The sequence below is a fragment of the Capsicum annuum genome, chromosome 5, assembly GCF_002878395.1.
Source record: "Capsicum annuum cultivar UCD-10X-F1 chromosome 5, UCD10Xv1.1, whole genome shotgun sequence".
In the NCBI taxonomy this organism is placed as follows: Eukaryota; Viridiplantae; Streptophyta; class Magnoliopsida; order Solanales; family Solanaceae; genus Capsicum; species Capsicum annuum.
The window spans coordinates 215,849,889-215,869,824 of NC_061115.1; the positions used below are offsets into that span (position 1 = coordinate 215,849,889).

Sequence of the window (19,936 nt, forward strand, 5' to 3'; positions counted from 1 at the left end):
CGCCGTTACAAAACCCGGCCCATCCATGCCATTACTTTTTAACAGATGGTTTTTAAAAACAGTCTTGCCACGTGGCAGCTTATATGAAGATGTTTATATGAAACAACCTGAAGGTTTATCCTCTAGTTAAGGTGAGCAATTGGTATGTAAGTTAAAGAAATCCATATATGGACTAAAACAAGCCTCCCGTCAATGGTATTTGAAATTTCACAATGTCATCTCTTCTTTCAACTTTGTTGAGAACATTATGGATCAATGTATATACGAGAAAGTTAGTGAAAGATATAAATCAAGACTTGTTGCTAAAGGATTCACTCAAAAGGAAGGAATTGACTATACGGAGACATTTTCTCCTGTGTCGAAAAAGGATTCCTTGCACATTATATTGGCATTAGTAGCCCATTTTGACTTAGAATTACAATAGATGGATGTGAAAACCGCATTTCTCAATGGTGATCTAGAGGAAGATGTTTATATGAAACAACCTGAAGGTTTCTCCTCTAGTGAAGGTGAGCAATTAGTATGTAAGTTAAAGAAATCCATATATGGACTAAAACAAGCCTCCCGTCAATGGTATTTGAAATTTCACAATGTCATCTCTTCATTCAACTTTGTTGAGAACATTATGGATCAATGTATATACAAAAAAGTCAGTGGGAGTAAAATATGCTTTCTAGTTCTATACGTGGATGATATCTTACTTGCATCCAATAATAAGGGAATGATACATGAGGTGAAACAATTTCTCTCTAAAAGTTTTGTTATAAAAGACATGGGTGATGCGTCTTATGTCATTGGCATTAAGATTCATCGAGATAGACATCAAGGTATCTTAGGTTTATCTCAAGAAGCCTATATCAATAAAATTTTAGAGAGGTTTCGAATGAAAAATTGTTCACCAAGTGTAGCTCCTATTGTTAAGGGTGACAAGTTCGACTTGAATCAATGCCCGAAAAACAATCTTGAGAGGGAACAAATGAAAGGCATTCCATACGCTTCTGCTATCAAAAGCTTGATGTATGCTCAGGTTTGTACAAGACCTGACATAGCATTTGCTGTTGTAATGTTAGGAAGATATCAGAGTAATTCAGGTCTTGACCACTGGAGAGCTGCAAAGAAAGTCTTGAGATATCTTCAAGGGACGAAAGATTACATGCTTATGTACAAACGATTAGATGACTTGGAAGTCATTGGTTACTCTGATTCAGACTTTGCTGGCTGTGTTGATTCACGAAAATCAACTTCTGGATACATTTTTATGTTAGCTGGTGGAGCTATATCTTGGAGGAGTGCCAAACAGACTTTGATTACTACTTCTACTATGGAGGCTGAGTTCATTTTTTATTTTGAGGCTACCTTACATGGTGTATGGTTAAAGAGTTTCATTTCTGGGCTGAGAATTGTTGACTCTATCTCTAAGCCATTAAGGTTATATTGTGACAATTAAGCTATTGTGTTTTTGGCTAAGAATAACAAAAGTGGTATTCGTAGCAAGCATATCGACATCAAGTATCTAGCCATAAGAGAACGTGTTAAAGATAAGAAGGTGGTCATTGAACATGTCAGCACTGAAGTGATGTTAGCTGATCCTTTAACTAAAGGCATGCCACCGCAGAAATTTAAGGATCATGTAGTCACAATGGGACTTAGTTCTACTATGTATCGTTGTAACAATGAATTTCAATGAAACTCTATTTTATATGATATTTCTCTTATTTGAAACTATGTGCACATTCAGTTTGTTTTGAGGAATGTCACTGAAGTATGGACCTAGAATAAATATTGAGTTTATTCATTAAGTAATAAGGGTTGAGGCTTAGAGGCATAACACATTGTGATACATGAAAGTTATTGCTCTCTTTAGAGGAACTATCATCATGATTCATGTCTTATGCTTCACATATGGGATGAAAATATACGGACCAAGTGGGAGAATGTTGGCATTTTCTTTATGGCCCGTAACTTCCCACTTATCCACTTAACTTGAATTTCAAATTCAAGATTCTCTATAATTTTTGCCACTCCCTTATCTAAAAGAACTTCCCAACTACTTTTGATGGACGCGCAGTATAAAAGAGGAATTCTGGATGGTCCCTAAGCATAGAAAATCTCTCAAAAATTCACACCATCTACAATAAGATATTCTGAGTGCTTAGAAGATTCACCGTAAGGGGAAAACAAATTCCGACCACGCCAACGCTCCGACGGACTTCGACAATGGCTGGAGGTATGTCAAAATCTCTATTTCCGCTGCGCTACTGCTCTGTTATCTCTTACAATTTGAATACATAGCAAAAACATAATCAAGTAACTCCTATTTCTACTGTTGAATTAAGTCATTGACCTCCAGTTCAAATTGCCAGCTTCCATCACAGGGCCAAAAAATAATCAACTTTCAGGTCCTACTGTTTCACCTAAATCAAGTAACTCCCGCAACAGGAAAGCAGAAATTTAGTATATGCTCGACATAAATCAAGAATGCTACCGTTTATATACATTAACTATCTAAATAAAGAATATACTAACATTCAATATGACATATAAGATCTCAGAGATGTTTTGTTTTAGTTTCAAATTTAGAGCTGACAGGAAACAATTCAAAGAATAGCAGACTTGTAGTCTGACAAAAAACCAAGTGAAGTCAATTGAATGCACATGAACATACTTTAGGCACATGAAACTTATCAGCCACATTCTCTCAATCTCAACTAATGGGAGTTCAGCAAATCAGCGTGCAAACAAACATTTACAAACAGTTAATTTCCTCTATTATCCTCCCAGAATTCACTTGTAAAATTTCACTCGAGTTTTCAATACCGTAATAGAATAAATAGGCTCTGCTATAGAGTAGAAACTAGAGTAGACCCTTTTGTTTGCAGCATTCAATTGCACCATCAAACATTTCCTCAAGTCCATACTTGTACTTGAATCCAGCCTCCAAAAGTTTCTTTGATGAAAGGCTAGGGTGCTTAATCCCTCCAATCTCCCTCAAGGAACTGCAAAGAAGTTGAATAACCTTGTTTTTCCTTTTTAACGTATAAAAAGAAAAAAGGAGCGGAATGGGAACTCACTCGACATTAGGTATTCGATATTCAGGATACCTAGCTGAGAGGAACTTAAACAGCTCATCTGGTGTAACTTCCACAGCAGAGCAAATATACCTCCCTTGTGCTTTACTATTCTCTAGAAGGAATATGTGCGCACTGGCAACATCATCTACATGCACGAATGGGGTAAGCGAGGGGTACTTCATGCAATTTTCCTGGTTACCTGTGTAATTCAGGAGACAAGCCAAAAAGAAATACTTATTTAGAGCAGGTTCCTTGTCTTGTGATTAAGCCTTTGAATACAACTATCTTGACACCCTCAGAACCAATACACATAAAACAGTGGAAAAAAGATGTGATGCTTTTTAGAAACTGGAAATGTCTTGGAAAGAATGAAGATGCCACAACATGAAACCAAATCCTAAATGGGGAATCATGACGAAATCAACTAAATCATCTATGAAGAAGAATGTGAGTGAAGAAAGACGTGTTCAAAAGCTGTGTAGAAAAAGAAAAATGCTCTTACTTCCAGCAGTTGTATGTAAAGCGAACAAACATATATATACCTTCTCAAAATGTATTGCAAGAATATTTTCTCTAGGTAAAATAACGCTGTTTATATCAATGAATTACTTCTTTATCCGACATTTTGCTCGCTATAGTTGAGGAAGTTAGGAAATGGATTGCAGAGGTGAGCATTAGAAACTAAAAACGTAACGTCCTTGATGATTTGACATGAGAAAGTTGTAGGGGTTGAAGAAAGAGCAGAAGGGGCATACCATAAATCATTGCCATGGCTGATCGTAATGGCTCCGGGAAATGAGTACTCAAGAAGGGACCATGTATCCAACTAGGAATAACAGTCATCAGATCTAATCCATGCTTCTCAGCAAATTCAAGAGCAGCCTTTTCCGCTAAAGTCTTGCTAATCACATACGAAGCTGCGGATATAGGTTTTAATGTTTTCATGACATGTATGTCAGACCATGAGCTCTCGTTCACTGTGTCTAAACCTTTATCATGAAACACAACTGCTGTTCTGCTGGAAGTGTAAACAACTCGTTTTACTGTTTTTGAATTGAGGCATTCCTGTAAAACGCCCAATGTTCCATCAACTGTTCTTCTTATCTTTTTGTCTTCAATTTCTTGATCCCCGAAATTCATCGGATGAGCAATGTGAAATACTCCAACGCATCCTTTAATAGCTTCACTAAAGCTTTCTGGTTTGTCTAGATCAGCATTAAATATCCGTAGCCTTTGAGATGCACCGGGCAAGTTAGTGAGGTAGCTAACATCTGTTTTGTGATGTATAAATTCATTCAAAGTTTTATGGAAAATACATAAAAAGATTAATTCAGTGGGGGGAAACATTAACCTTGAGTGGACCTTATGGTAGCATTTACTGAGTAGCCATGTTGAAGAAGCTTCATTATCAGCCATGACGCTAGATATCCTGTTCCACCAGTTACACAAACCATACCTTTGCTATCATCCACTTCCATCTCTCTTTCTTTAGTTATGATTCCTGTTTTAGGTCTTCTACTTTGCAGAATTTGTAAACAATGCAACACTTGTCAAAGTTATCTGAAAAAAAGAAAAGCATCTAATGTAATGGGTTTCCTAATACAAATACATGGGAAAAAGGAGATTTTGGAGAACCTGGAAATCTGTGGTTCATACAGCCAATCAATGTTTTATCAATTATTGAACACACCCATAATTTTATAAAGATTTATTAGTCCAATAAGTCAACAATATTATATAATACTAGCTATTATTTGACAAAACGAGAAGCATGAGTTTTTCTTTATATAATTTAAAATTACAACTTTTTTGTAAAAAGTAAATTCATAGGCTAAATTTTATTTTTTAGAAAAAAAAAATCACAATTTGAAATCCTAAATCGGACTTTCATATACTAAACTTTTCATGTTTTTTTTGTTTTGTATAAGTGAAAGTGTTTTCTTAAAGTGTTTGGTTAGTCTAAATAAATGAAGGTTTTAATTAAATGTTGAAATTACATATATCGTAGCACGGCTAAGCCACCTAGTAAATAGTAATCCTGGTGACATATTGACAATGAAATAACTATATAAATCAAAACATATATTATAGTAAACAATGTATATTATACACTATATAACAAATAGATTATTCACTTCATATACAATATCGATTATATATACGATTTTATTAGTGCACCTTTTATATACACTTCATATACGCGTTGTATCAATACAAAAAATTTTATTTATTGAGGGATGTTTGAGTTTCCTACAGAACTATCGCTAACTATTTATAAGTTCACTTCGATATACAAACAATTGTATCTGGTGTATTCATATGCGCATTTAGGTTGTATCATTAAATATCGTTTGGGTATGTACAAATATATAAGCAACAAAATACATGAGACTGTATCAATCCTTTCTGATTTCACTTATATTCATTTTATTGTACTGTATCAATTGTTACTACTTAGTTTGTATCACTTGTATTTATTCGTTCTAATAATTGTATCACTTGTATTTATTCGCTCTAATAATTGTATCTATGCATACAATCTTAATGATGCATTCACAATATATAGGTTGTACGCATTCACTTAATTTTGCTTGATACACGAAAGTGGAAATATAAAAATACAAAGGTGTATAGAAGGATACAAACAACAAAAATATATTGTACAAGCAAGGCAAAATACAAAATATAGTAATTGCCAAAAAACACCTCCTTTATAATACACAAATACAAGCAAAAATACAAAAAAAAAAAAAAAAATATACACAAAAAGCTTATGCAGTATAAAATTAAAGTGAAGACACATAAATACAGAAATTGACAAAAAATTTCTTCCATTAAAATGCAAAATTATAGTAAAAAAGGTCAAAAAGTATTTTTAATATACTAATTAAATTGTAATTTTAAAAAGCTATAGTTATAAAGAGTAAATACAATATTAGCTATATCATGAAAAAAATTCACTATTACAATATTCATATTACACAAGCTCATTCATTCATTTAAATAGTATCAATCTTTTGAATGATGCTTATTTCTTATTAAATTTAACATTAATTTATTTTATCTATAATATATTAAAATATGAAGGATCTTAGAAATGTTGTTTGAACTTTTTACCTTTCAAAAGTCTTTGCTTTACACAAAATTGTCTTTTTACTATTTTTTAAAAATATTTTAGAGTTAAAAATTAATTAAATATATTAATGGTAAAACCTTTCCTTATTAGAAGTCATCAGAATTGATGACTATTAATAATTTTTTCATTGGTTTATGATTTCTAAATCAATTAAATTTAATTTTAAAAGATTTAAAAAATCTAGAAATAAATATAGAAGTGTTAGAATACTTAAAAAATAAGAATTATTCAATTTTTAAAAGTTTTAAGTACGTAATAAAAATGTAATCAATGATTTTGTAAGAATTTGTCTTTAAAAATAGAAAATATTTTAAATATAGAAAAAAAAAGAAAAATAATTTTACCACAATTGTGGTTCAAATTGACGCGTCTCTCTTAGCCTTTGGCGGCAAGGGAAAGAGGTACTCTATGACAAATGCAAAAAAATGATTCATCAATCACTTGAAAATTTTGGTGGTAAAATATATATGTATTTACACAAAAATATATATTTATGTTTATATTATTATATTAAAGTGTGAAGAATTTTTAAAAAGTGATTTAAAAATTTTACACTTAATTTAAAATCTCCGCAATAGATAAAATTATTTAATTTTAAATAATCAACTATTACATGTGTGGTTAAACTAGTCAACAAAAATAAGTGTCTAACTATTTTTGTGAGCCACCTAAATACATGATAATCTTATGCATATATTTTATTTTCATATTTAATTTTTAAAATCATTTTTTGAAAATTATTGATCAAGCATAAAATTACAAAGATATTTTTGATAAAAAGAGAAAAGCCTCCAAATAAATTAATCTTGATAATTTAGCTGAACAATTCAGTTATAATGTGTACACACTATGATTCTCCTAAATGTCCTTATTACATCAAATTTAGGGACCGTTTTGTCTTCTCATAATTTAACCGAACAAATCAGTCGTAGCTGTACATACTAATCAAGCATAAAATAACAAAGATATTTTTGATTAAAAAAAAACCTCCAAATAAATTAATTTTGATAATTTAGATGAACAATTCAGTTATAATGTGTGCATACTATGATTCTCCTATATGTCCATATTACATCAAATTTAGGGACCTTTTGTCTTCTCATAATTTAACTAAGCAGATCAGTCGTAGCTGTACATACTAATCAAGCATAAAATAATAAAGATATTTTTGATAAAAAGAAAAAGAACCTCCAAATAAATTAATTTTGATAATTTTGTAAGGTGAACAATTCAGTTATAATGTGTATACACTATGATTCTGCTAAATGTCCTGAATATTACATCAAATTTAGGGACCTTTTTGTCTTCTCATAATTTAACTGAATAGATTAATCATAGTTGTACATACTGTAACTCTCCTTGATGTTTTTATAATCACATCAGATTTAGAAATTCATTTGTCTTCTGATAAATTACTCTATTATTTAACATCTCATTGGTTTATCGCTTCAATTATCCGTCAAATTCCTTTTTCATGAAGGTAATAATTTTATAATTTTCTTGACTTGATTGGTTTATATTTATTTTCTTTTATTTTCTTGATGATGCTAATAAAATATATAATTATTTATTTCCTGTTGTTTGTAACTGTCAAGATCGAGTATAATATAAAAAATCTAACAAAGAATCAAAGAAGATTGTTTGCAAAATCTATTTGGAGATGAATTTGAGGAAAGAAGAGGAGATTTATATATTAGTGCATATGCATTTTTCTCGTTTAGAGTTTTGCTTTTAGTAAAAGCACAACATGTGATATACGAGTTAAGTTTATTATTAAATGAGTTTCAACTCTAAGTATGCATAAATCTGATAATTAATTAAGTGATGAAGAAGCTAAGCGGCCACTTCAATTTTGATTGTTAGAGAAATGTACTAAATCGAAGAAACTTGATGTATTTATATTCTATTTTTAAAAGAAAATTAAGTACTTTAATAATGTACTTCAAATCGCTTCATGAAAAAGTGGGAGCGAACATGATATATAGATATCGAATTATCATACTGAAACAAAATTTTTGATATCACAATATTGTATTTGATAATATTTTAATTTTATAAAAAAATATCAAATATTGTACAGTAACATATAATTAGATATACAGATTATATATATTACTATAATATCATTTAATTTAAACTTTTACACTTCATTAAAAATCTCCAAAATAGATAAAATTATTTAATTTTAAATGATCAGACATTATACGTGCAAGTCACGTGCGATAAAACTAGTACAAGCAAAAATACAAAAAAAGAAAAAATATAGTTATAAAGAGTAAATACAATATTAGCTATATCATGTAAAAACTTCATTACAATATTTATATTAATCCAGTTCATTCATTCATTCATTCCTTCATTCATTTAAATAGTATCAATCTTTTAAATGATGCTTATATCTTATTAAATTTAACGTTAGTTTATTTTATTAAAAAAAATAAGTGTCTAATTATTTTTGTGAGCCACCTTAGAAACTGATAGATACATGATAATCTTATATTTTATTTTCATATCTGATTTTTAAAAGCATTTTTGAAAATATTGATCAAGCATAAAATAATAAAGATATTTTTGATAAAAAGAAATAGAACCTCCAAATAAATTAATTTTGATAATTTAGCTGAACAATTCAGTTATAATGTGTACACACTATGATTCTTCTAAATGTACTTATTATTACATCAAATTTAGGGGCCTTTATGTTTTCTCATAATTTAACTGAACAGATCAGTCGTAGCTGTACATACTAATCAAGCATAAAATAACAAAGATATTTTTGATTTTAAAAAATAAATCTCCAAATAAATTATTTTTGATAATTTAGCTGAAGAATTCAATTATAATCTATACACACTATGATTCTCCTAAATATCCTTATTATTACATCGAATTTAGGGACCTTTTTGTCTTTTGATAATTTAGTTGAATAGATTAATCGTAGTTGTACATAGTATAACTCTCCTCAATATCATTATTATCACATCAGATTTAGAAACTCTTTTGTCTTTTGATAAATTACCTTCCTATTCAACATTATATTAGTTTATTCATCGTTCACTTCAAAAGATGTTGACAAAAATAGCACAGAGAAGTCCGTTTCCACCTATTTTATCAGTTCAATTATTCTTCAAATCCCTTTTTCACTAAGGTAAGAATTTTATAGATTTATCGATTTGATTGATTTATATTTATTTCCTTTTGTTTTCTTGATGCAAATCATTGAAAATATATATGTGTGTGTGTGCGCGAGCGCACGCTCTGATATAATAGATAATTTTTTAACTCTGGTACTGTTAAGATCAAGTATAACATAAAAAATCTAAATAATGTTGTATGAAAAAAAATCGGAGAAAAATATTTGCAAAATTGATATGGAAATGCATTTGAGGAAGAAGAGGGATTTATATATTAGTGCGTAGGCATTTTTCTGGTATAGAGTTTTGAGCATAACTTGTAATATACGAGCTAAGTTTATTATTAAATGAGTTTCAACTTTAAGTAGGCATAGATCTGGTAATTAATTATGTGACGAAGAAGCTAAGCGAACACTTCAATTTTAATTGTTGGAGAAATGTACTAAATCGAACATACTTTATATATTTATATTCTATTTTAAAAAGACTTCAAATCGCTTCCCAAAAAAATGGGGACGAATATGATATGTAGATACTGAATTATTATATTTAATAAAAACTTTTAATATCATGATTTCGTAGTTGATATAAAGTTTTTTTTTGGGTATTAGGAATAAATTTATAAAAAAATATATCAAATATTGAACCACACCATATAATTAGATATACAATTTATATGTACTATTATAATATCAATAAATATATATAAAAAGTATCAAGACAAAACTAATTATTTTAGATATTGGAATTTTGATTATTCCATGTTGATTGACATGCTCTTTTTATGTTATTGATTAACTAGAAATTGCTTGTACTTCATTTTGAATACTCCTGTATGTGTAATGTATTAACATGATATATTTTACACTTTTTATTTTGTATAATTCGAATTAATGCTATATAATATGATTACATATAAGTTGAAGTTGAACAAACTATGATTATCAACTCATCGTATTATAAATATAACGTTCTTAAAAATCAAACACTGACATTATCGAATCATAGTTTTCAATATCGAGAGGAGGCGTGAGAAGTTGGATATAGTTGGTAGAAGAAGAGGTAGATGTAAGCCGAAGAAGTATGGGGGAGAGGTGATTAGATAGGACATGACGCAACTTCAGGTTATCAAGGACATAACCTTAGACAGGAGGGCGTGGAGAATGCACATTAGAGCAGAAGATTAGTAGGTAGGAGTGTTGTATTGTTTGTCGAGGGTTTATGCTTGTTGCATTTGTTGTTGTATTAGCGGTCGTATCGTATTCTCTGGCAGGGACGGATCTAGGTGCACTTTTCTGGTGCTTCAAGCCCCGGTGAAACCCACGCAGAATAGGTATAGTTAGATAAGAAATATATAAAAATTGGTTTAGCAAGTGAAAATTTAAAGCTTTGGATGTCAATATGTGTTCAAATCCTCACCGAGACACCCATAACCTCTAAATTCTTGGTTCGTCGTTGTTTCTACTTATGGTATTTATCATAATTTGTTGTTCATTGTGTTTCGATCATCGCGCTATTACGTTATTATTCTTATTTCTCTCTTATAGGCCTTGCACTGTTTTCTCGTTGGTTGCTACATTTTCTTTAGTATTTTCTTCTTTTTTGTATCTGGATATGTTGTACTTGAGTTGAGGATCTTTCACAAATAACCTCTCTACCTCCACGAGGTAATAATAAGGTCTATATAGGCTCTACCCTCCCAAAATTCACTTAAAAATTCCACTCGGTATGTTGTCAATTTTTTAATACCGTAATAGAATAAACAACCTCTCTACCTCAAGGTAACGATAAGGTCTACATGGACTCTACCCTCCTAAACTTCAGTTGAAATTTTTCACTCAGTATGTTGTCAAGTTTTCAGTATCATAACAGAATGAATATCTTCTCTATCTATACAAAGTAACGATAAGATATACACAAACTTTACCCTCCCAGACTTTACTCGTAAAATTTCACTCAGTATGTTGTCGAGTTTTCAATACCATAACAGAATAAAAAACCTCTCTACCGCCACAAGAAAACGATAAGATATACACAGATTCTACCCTTCTAGACTTCACATGTAAAATTTCATTCAGTATGCTGTCGATTTTTTAATATCGTAACAGAATAAACAACCTCTCTACCTCCATAAGGTAACAATAAGATATACACAGGCTCTATCCTTCCAGACTTCACTTGTAAAATTTCACTGAGTATGTTGTCGAGTTTTCAATACTATAACAGAATAAACAGAATAACGATAAAGTCTACATAGATTCTACCCTCCAAGACTTCACTTATAAAATTTCACTCAGTATGTTGTCGATTTTTCAATATCGTAACAAAATAAACAACCTCTCTAACTCCACAAGGTCTACATAGACTCTACTCTCCCAGACTTAAATTGTAAAATTTCATTGAGTATGTTATCGATTTTTTAATACTGTAACAGAATAAACAACCTCTCTACCTCCATAAGGTAACGACAAGATACACACTGACTTTATCCTCCCAAACTTTACTTGTAAAATTTCACTCAATATGTTGTCGAGTTTTCAATACTGTAATAGAATAAATAACCTCTATACCTCCACAAAGTAAATAAGGTCTACATAGACTCTACCCTTCAAGACTTCACTTGTAAAATTCCACTCAGTATGTTGTCGCTTTCAATATTGTAATAGAATAAACAACATTTCTATTTCTACCTCCACAAAGTAATGAATGATAAGGTCTACATTGACTCTATACTCCTAGACTTCACTTTAAAAACTTCACTCAGTATGTTGTCGAGTTTTCAATTTTGTAACAGAATATAGCCTCTCTACCTCCACAAAGTAATTTAACGATAAGATATACAAAGGCTCTACCCTCCCAAACTTTACTTGTAAACTCACACTTAATTAGTATGTTATCGATTTTTCAATTTCGTAACAGAATAAACAACCTTTCTACCTCCACAAGGTCTACATAGATTCTACTCTCCCAGACTTTACTTGTAAAATTTCACTCAGTACGTTGTTGATTTTTCAATACTGTAACAGAATAATCAACCTCTCTACCTCCACAAGGTAACAATAAGGTCTACACAATTTCTACCCTCCTAGACTTCACTTATAAAATTTCACTCAGTATTTTGTCGATTTTTCAATACCCGAAAGAATCACTTGGTGTAAGGTATAAGGTATAGTAGTACCAAAATAAAATGTAGAATTATTTTATCACGTATTTAGTTTGAGGTATAACTTAGTCCTGAAATTATTTATTCCACTATTTACATCATAATAATAAATAAATTATCCTATATATACAATAGAATAACTAATTTCGAAATAGTTAATTTCAACATTAATTATAACCGAATAATTCTTTGGCAACTAAACAACCCCTAACAAAAGAAACATAGGTAAACACAAAGTCAAACACGCGCAATTAGTACTCATATAATTCATCTGACAAATTAAGGAAAATTAATTAAAAATGAATAAAAAATTCCACGTCACCCGACAACCGTCTACTTGCCAATTTCGTCAGCAAATTTTTTCTTCACTTTCCTCTTTTGCGTCTTCATTAACATACACGAAAAAATAAAAGGGTAAACAGAAAATATTTAGAGCCCATTTTTTTTCAAATTTTTAATTTTCTTCAAGACCCTTGTTCATTTTTTTTTTAAGAATCAATTTTTTTGGTTATTGATTAAAGTTCTTTGGTGATTTTATCAATCAATTAAGGAATTTCAGGCAGGTAATTTTCATTTTTATAGTAACCCCAGATCTTGTTTTTTCACCTTTATGTTATATGTATACGTTGTTTATGTATTTTTGGGTTATTTGTGTACTTTTGAATGGATTTCATAATTTTGGTATTTTTAGTTTTTGTTTGATCTAATGTGACTTGTGTAGTTTTGTACTCACTCAGTTTTATTTTACTTGTCCCATGTTGACGTGGCATATCCATTAATAAATGTTTAGTTAAATGTGTATTTTACTGTGCTAACCTTATTTATGATGTGTTGGAATTTTAAAAATTAGACTAGTAGTAGTACTTTATGTAGGTATTTAATACTAAGGATAGAAAAGGAAAAATGTAATAAGATTCTCTTTTACTTGGTCCTCGTTGACTTGATACACCATTAAGATTGTTTAGTTAGAGGTGTATTGTAGAAAATAATCTTATTTATGACGCTCTGGAACTCTAAATTAGAGTACTAGTACTATATATGTAGTTATTTAATACTGATGGTAGAAATGATAAAATATAATAAGATTCTTTTGATTTCATAAATTCGATAAGTAAATTGAAAGAACTGCTTTTAGTATAGGGGTCAAGTAAAATGAAACGGAGGTAGTAGATATGCTTCTTTTCTATGAATTTTATTAGTGTTTTTGAGACTGTTTTGGTATGTGTCCGTTAAGATGAGGGTCTATCGGGAACAACCTCTCTACCTCGTAAAGGGATGTTGTTGAATTTTGTTAGTGTTTGATATAAAGTTAGAAACTTTTGTTAGTGTTTTGGAATAAGTTAGCTTGTGATCTTTATTTGGCATGGTCTTGAAGGTATAAAATGTGAATTATTATTAATTTTTTTGATGGTTCTTGTTAGGTTTCGGTATAAAGTTTAGTAATTTCTATACATGATCATTGGTTTGTTTTTTTGTAATTTTAAGTGTTTGTTAGTAGAGTTCATGGTAGAGTTTGCATGCTGCCGAAATGTTACATCCAATCAAATTTCAATAAAATAGTCTTCTTGTGTTGGCTATTTTGCTTTTTTGGAGTTAATAGTAATCTATGTTGTTCGGACTCTTCAAAAGTGTCACGGGTTGCGTATTGGATCCTCTAAAAGCAGTGCATTCTTGGAGGATCCAACCTGGGTGTGGCAACATTTTTGGAGAGTCCGAGCAACTTAGAATGATAAAAGCAGACCTAAAGTATCCTTTTTTTTTAGTTTCATACCTGAACTATCAGGTGCGTGAGTTTCGTACTTGAACTATCACTAGCTATTCACCAAAACACGCTTCTTTAACTATCAATTGTCACTTTTCCTACTTGAACGATGGTGATATTTCAGGTAGGAAAAGTGAATAATTGATAGCTGAGGTGTGTTTTAATGAATAATTGGTGATAGTTCAGGTATGAAACTCAAAAAGCCGGGATACTTAAGGTGTGTTTTTGACCCTTTCACTCTTTTTGGAGTAATGGAACTAGAGAGGTATTTTGATAGCATCGATGAATTTAAAAAGTAAAATGTTGGTTTGAATTAGGAAGTACAAGATATAGTTAGTAAGATATGTTTGCTTGTACTTGGCAAGATATGGTGTTTTTAGTTTCCTAGTTTGAAAAAAAACAACCTTTATATACTTTTTGTTAGAGATGTTTGTATATTTAGAAAGATGAGATAATATACCTTGTGATTCTTTTTTTTATGTGTTAAATTGTTTCTTTTAAGGGAAATTTAGAAGTGAAAATACATTTGAAGCATACTGGATCAGACATTGGTTTTGTTTTGTTTTTCTGTTTAGCACATTTCTGAACGTTTGCTGATGGAAACCTTTTGTGACTCATTTTGATCACAGCGTCGAGGAAAAATGCTGCCTCCACGCCAACAACCACGGCCTGGTGGAATTCAGACGTCTTTATCCTTGGTTGTCTCTCCTGATGCCTGCGGATCTCCTAATCTTCAAGAACGTGGCTCAAACTCTGATCAGGCACGTGATTCACCATCTGAAAGTGCTAGCTCACGCGAAACTTGGCCAACATCTGATGCTTTGATGGGGAAAAAAAGGAAGGAGAAAGAGAATGGCTATGCTGAGCACTCTGTTGTCCGCAATATGTCAAACTCAGAAAAAATATCCCTTCGGGACATTGCTCGAGAAAGAGTTGACCTTGTAGCTGACAGGATGCGAAATCTCCCGGATGAGTATCTAGAGAAGTTCAAACATGAACTTCGGGTCATTCTTGAAGGATCAGCTGGTGCTCAGCACCGAGACGAGTTTCAATTCCTCCAAAGGCTAGTGAATAGTAGGGGGGATTTGACGGATGGACTCCTGTCTATAACACACCGTGCCCAGCTAGAAATTCTAGTTGCCATCAGGACCGGAATTCAGGCATACTTGCATCCTAGTGTCAGTCTCTCTCAAGCTTCTCTCATCGACATTTTCTTGTATAAGAGGTGCCGAAGCATAGCATGTGGCAGTGTGCTTCCAGCAGAGGAATGTAGCTGCAAGCTTTGCTCGAAGAGAAATGGTTTCTGCAACCTTTGCATGTGTGTGATTTGTAACAAGTTTGATTTTGAGGTGAATACTTGCCGATGGATTGGTTGTGATCTTTGTTCTCATTGGACACATACGGAATGTGCCATTAGCAATGGGCAGATTGGAATGGGCCCTTCTGTTAAGAATGGTGATAGCTCAGTCGAGATGCTCTTCAGATGCCATGCTTGTAGCAGGACATCTGAGTTATTTGGTTGGGTTAAAGATGTGTTCCAACACTGTGGCCCAAGTTGGGATGCGGAAGCTTTTGTTAGACAGCTCGACTTTGTCAGGAGAATTTTCCAGAGAAGTGAAGATGCCAGAGGCCGTAAGTTATTTCGGAAATGCGAGGAACTCATTGAAAAGCTGAAAGGTGGCGTTGCTGACCCTATGGCTTGTAAATTATCCCTTTTCCAAGGTAAGCCTGTCGTCTTATTTATTTCCTTAACCTTTTTCTACACATTTTTTGAGTGATGCATAGTTTATAATGATTATTGTTCTGGAACACTTGAATTGGTCTGTCCGAGATTTAGAATAAAAGCTTGATACGTCCAACAAGAAATCGAATATAGCAGGTTAACAATTATTTAACGATTGGTCCTCTGCTCTTTGGCTTTGTTGATCTATAGTTAGGATTCTTTAGTAGGCTCGGTGGATTAAAGGGTGTATATATCCCTTTGCTCGGACATTTACTGGACTGAGAAGCATGTGCGTTGTTTATTAAGTAGAGTTATCTGAAATAACAAATAATTATCTCATAAAATATTGAACTTTTAATTCCGATATACTCTAAACTCCAGCAATTTTCTTTAACATATTAGCCATGCATTTTTTATGCATAGATTGGTGGCCATAGGTAATTCGAATAGTGGAGCAATAGGAGAAGAGTTGCATGCGTACAAACCAATTGGTATTTAGGACAAGATATTGAAAGATGGATCATGGAACTTAGAAGTAGTTGTAGATAGAAGAAAGTAGTGTTGTTGAAAGGAGAGGAGTTGCAGGCAACAAAGAATACGATTGTGAACACTAAGAGGCACGAATCAATTAGCATTTAAGGATATGATATTGAAAAATATAGCATGGAACTTAGAAGTGGACAAAGATTAAAAAAAGTAGTGATATTTAAAGACATAGAACCAGAGGCGGAGCTAGGATATATGGGATTCCAGATAACAAGTCTTTTACTTTACTGGGTTTGAGCCTAAGCGTAAGGGCTAGAGCCTTGACTATCGAAATCGTGGTGGCGGAATGCCAAAAGATGGTGAAACCTCTAAAGAGTATAAGAAGCTAAGAAATCTATTAGAAAATGAGTTGAGTAACCTTGGGAAACCTATTAGGGATGTATAAGGAGGAGAAAGGAGTGTTTAAGCTAGGATGGATAAGAGAATGGGCTATCGAGGTAAGTTAGTTTGAGTAGGCGTTTGGGCATGAAAACCAAAAAATATTTGGAGTTGGAGTTATGTTTGTTCATGAATATAAGAGTTGTTTATGAATTTTTGTGAGAGAAGTGGAAGTGAAAAAGGTGAAAACAAGTCGAGACTTGTTTTCACTTTTCCAAATACAATTGTTGTATTTGGAGTTTTTATGGCCAAACTTCATTTTTGAGTAAAGTAAACAAAAAAAATTCCAGAAAAAAAGAGAATATTTCTCATAGCCAAACGGGGACTAAGTCTGTTAAAGACTATTTAGAGCAAATTTTGACAAGTCATAGTGAGATAAATGAGAGAAGCAGGGTAGGGATATGCTGGTTTGGTGAGAGGGAGAAAACGAAAGGAGGAAAAAGATGTTTTGTGAATTCGCTTCATGTACAAGGAGCTAAATTATCCTTTAATGTCGCAATCCGGTGGATATAGTTGGCAGATCAGAACCAAATTCGCTCGAGTCATCATCAGATTAAAGTTTTGAATCTGGCATAATCTTGAGAAAATACGAGATGAATCCAATCTAACTTAATATTTTGGTTAATCTTGCCTACTAATCGACCCACTCTTTAATGGTTATGGAGGATGCTACATTGCGTTTTTAGTAATTTAACTGAACTTCTTGGAATTACCTAAAAAAAAAAAAAAAAACTGGTTGTATATTGTAGATGTATTAGATTATTCCCTGATGTAATTTAAGTTTCTCAAGTGAAAAAGATTTTGCTGGCAACGTTGACAAGTTAATCAAGTTACCTAACCCTCACCCACCCCTACCCACCTCGTCCACCCAAAAAAAGAGGGTCACCCAGAATAACCATATTCCGACAAAAATTTTAGGCAGTTATTTCATTATTTGTCTGTGCATTCATTTGTTTCATGTCTTGTCTCTCCTCCTAGTAGTATTTGTATTATTTTCAGTGTTTTATTATAGTAGTATTTCCATATTTCTCATTCTTAGTCTTCCATGAGAATATGCATGAGAAAATGTCTCCATAAATGTTGTCGTTTTGCTTTCCTTGAGCCAAGGGTCTATATGAAACGGCCTCTCTACCTAGAAAGGCAGTGGCAAGGGCTGCGTACCCCTCCCCGGACCTATATTGGGTATGTTGTTGTTCATTAGGTTCATCACATTTTCTTCCATGAGAATATGCATGGGAAAATTGTTACTATTTGTTAGGGACTTCAAGGGTGATTGGTCGGAAGTTGGATCTTATTATTGTATCAAAGTGGAAAAAGTGAAATAAATCGTGGAAGAACCATGTTGTTTTCGGGCTAGACTTGTTTCCTCTAGTGACCTGATGTAAAAGGTACAACAAGTGTGGCTGATTATACAAGCAGTGTGTTTGTAGTTTGGTTTCTAACCGCTATATCTGGGTGTTAACTGTAAACTATGATCATCGCTTGCTAATAGTCCAGACTTTTCAATACGATTTTAAGCCACCTAGGTTGTGCATTTTAATTACTGTTTTCATCACAATATGGAACTAATTTGACATTGGTCGTCTCGTGAAACAAGACGGGAGGGGTGACCATGTTACTGTCTCAAATAACATGTAAACTTGCTCCTGGACATTGATCTAGTCGGGAGAGTGTAGCTTGTGATGTGTAGATTAGGTGCACGCCACAGATTTGAACCCTATCGTAGACAAAAACTTGGTATTCAAATGGAGAACCGTGGAGGGCCGGACCCATCATCCACCGAGTTTCTAACTTTGTGCCACTATCCCTTGGGGATTTCTCGGTTATTGAAGAAAGTTAGCTTCATTTCTAGTGCTTGGCGACTATTCGTTTTTATGTTTGTGGATTTCTTAGTGTTTTAAACTGATATTGATTTGTACTTGGTTAATTTTATTTCTTGGCTTTGAGTTTGAGATTTCAAATGATAGTAAGTGATATGACTGATCGGTAAGGTCTGTGTACGTCCTACCCAGACCCCACTTACGGTATTACACTAGGCATGTTGTTGTTGATAGGCGTTGGGTAAATTTCTGGCTTAATGTAAGGTATTTACCGTCTTTTTCTAACGTAAGCAATGTAATGGAGAAATCAAGAATCTCAAATAAATATTCAAGTTTTACGTTTCCTCTTTGAATTTTTTTCCTTCCAACGTTTACGCAGATCTTGATGTGGATCATTCGAAGAGTCAAGACAATGACGATCGTGGTCCCATAGCTCCATTAGAGGCATTCAACAAGATTGCAGGTTTAGTACAGGAAGCCATCCGAAAAATGGAAGCTGTAGAGGCAGAAAAAAAGCGGATGGTTAAGAAAGCACGGTTATCTTACGAAGCATGTGAGCAGGAGATCAAGGATAAATCTCGCGAAGCGACCGTGCTGCAAATGGAGAGGCAGAAGAAGAAGGAACAAATTGATGAGCTTGAAAGCATCGTAAGGCTTAAACAGGCTGAGGCTGATATGTTTGACAAAAAGGCCAGCGAAGCTAGATGCGAAGCTGAGAGACTGCAACGAATTGCGCTGGCCAAGACAGACAAGTCGTCGGAAGAGGACTACCTTAAGAGGTATCTGAAACAGCGGTTAAACGAGGCCGAGGCAGAGAAGAACTACATGATTGAGAGAATGCAGCTTCAAGGAAGTTCACGAGCGTCGCAGAGCAGCGCCGGAGGAAGCGACTCTCCACAGATTATGTACAGCAAAATCCAAGATTTGATTAAGAATCTGTAGATTGTTGTTTTCAAAGGGGGGTGGAGGTGGGGTGGGGGGTGATCAAATGCCATGAACTACATTGGCTTGAATTTTACTAGGCTTTCTGGATTTATGAATTGGTTTTGAACTTATGGTCTTTGATAATTTTTCTTCTATGCCTTCTTTTTTCTGATGCATGATATTCAAGCCGGGGCACTAAGCTCTAGCTAGGGGTGTTCATGGTTGGTTTGAATCGGTTAATGGTTAAAACCATAACCATAATCAATTTAGTCGGTTTTT

The 19,936-nt window shown here is 32.8% G+C and overlaps 2 protein-coding genes across 6 annotated transcripts; one reads left to right on the forward strand and one right to left on the reverse strand.

Annotated features, from left to right (window-relative positions):
- Nucleotides 1–1,773: 1,773 nt before the first annotated feature.
- On the reverse strand, nucleotides 1,774–4,808 carry LOC107853725 (vestitone reductase). 4 transcript variants are annotated; one of them, XM_047412752.1, is made up of 6 exons: nucleotides 4,707–4,808; nucleotides 4,423–4,631; nucleotides 3,827–4,342; nucleotides 3,072–3,270; nucleotides 2,866–2,996; nucleotides 1,774–2,414 (listed from the first exon to the last, which is right to left on the reverse strand). In XM_047412752.1, exons 2-6 carry the CDS (start codon nucleotides 4,547–4,549, stop codon nucleotides 2,389–2,391), a joined length of 999 nt encoding a protein of 332 aa, XP_047268708.1. In that variant the 5' UTR covers nucleotides 4,550–4,631; nucleotides 4,707–4,808; the 3' UTR covers nucleotides 1,774–2,388. The 4 variants fall into 4 exon arrangements, with proteins under 4 accessions (XP_047268708.1, XP_016554191.2, XP_047268710.1 ...); XM_016698705.2 differs by having other exon boundaries at nucleotides 4,423–4,743; XM_047412754.1 differs by having other exon boundaries at nucleotides 2,818–2,996; nucleotides 4,423–4,743.
- Nucleotides 4,809–12,795: 7,987 nt separating this feature from the next.
- Nucleotides 12,796–19,812, forward strand: LOC107853712 (OBERON-like protein). Of its 2 annotated transcripts, none has more exons than XM_016698689.2 (3): nucleotides 12,796–13,067; nucleotides 14,896–15,988; nucleotides 19,113–19,812. In XM_016698689.2, exons 2-3 carry the CDS (start codon nucleotides 14,908–14,910, stop codon nucleotides 19,673–19,675), a joined length of 1,644 nt encoding a protein of 547 aa, XP_016554175.1. In that variant the 5' UTR covers nucleotides 12,796–13,067; nucleotides 14,896–14,907; the 3' UTR covers nucleotides 19,676–19,812. The 2 variants fall into 2 exon arrangements, with proteins under 2 accessions (XP_016554175.1, XP_016554176.1); XM_016698690.2 differs by having other exon boundaries at nucleotides 12,876–13,063.
- Nucleotides 19,813–19,936: the final 124 nt, after the last annotated feature.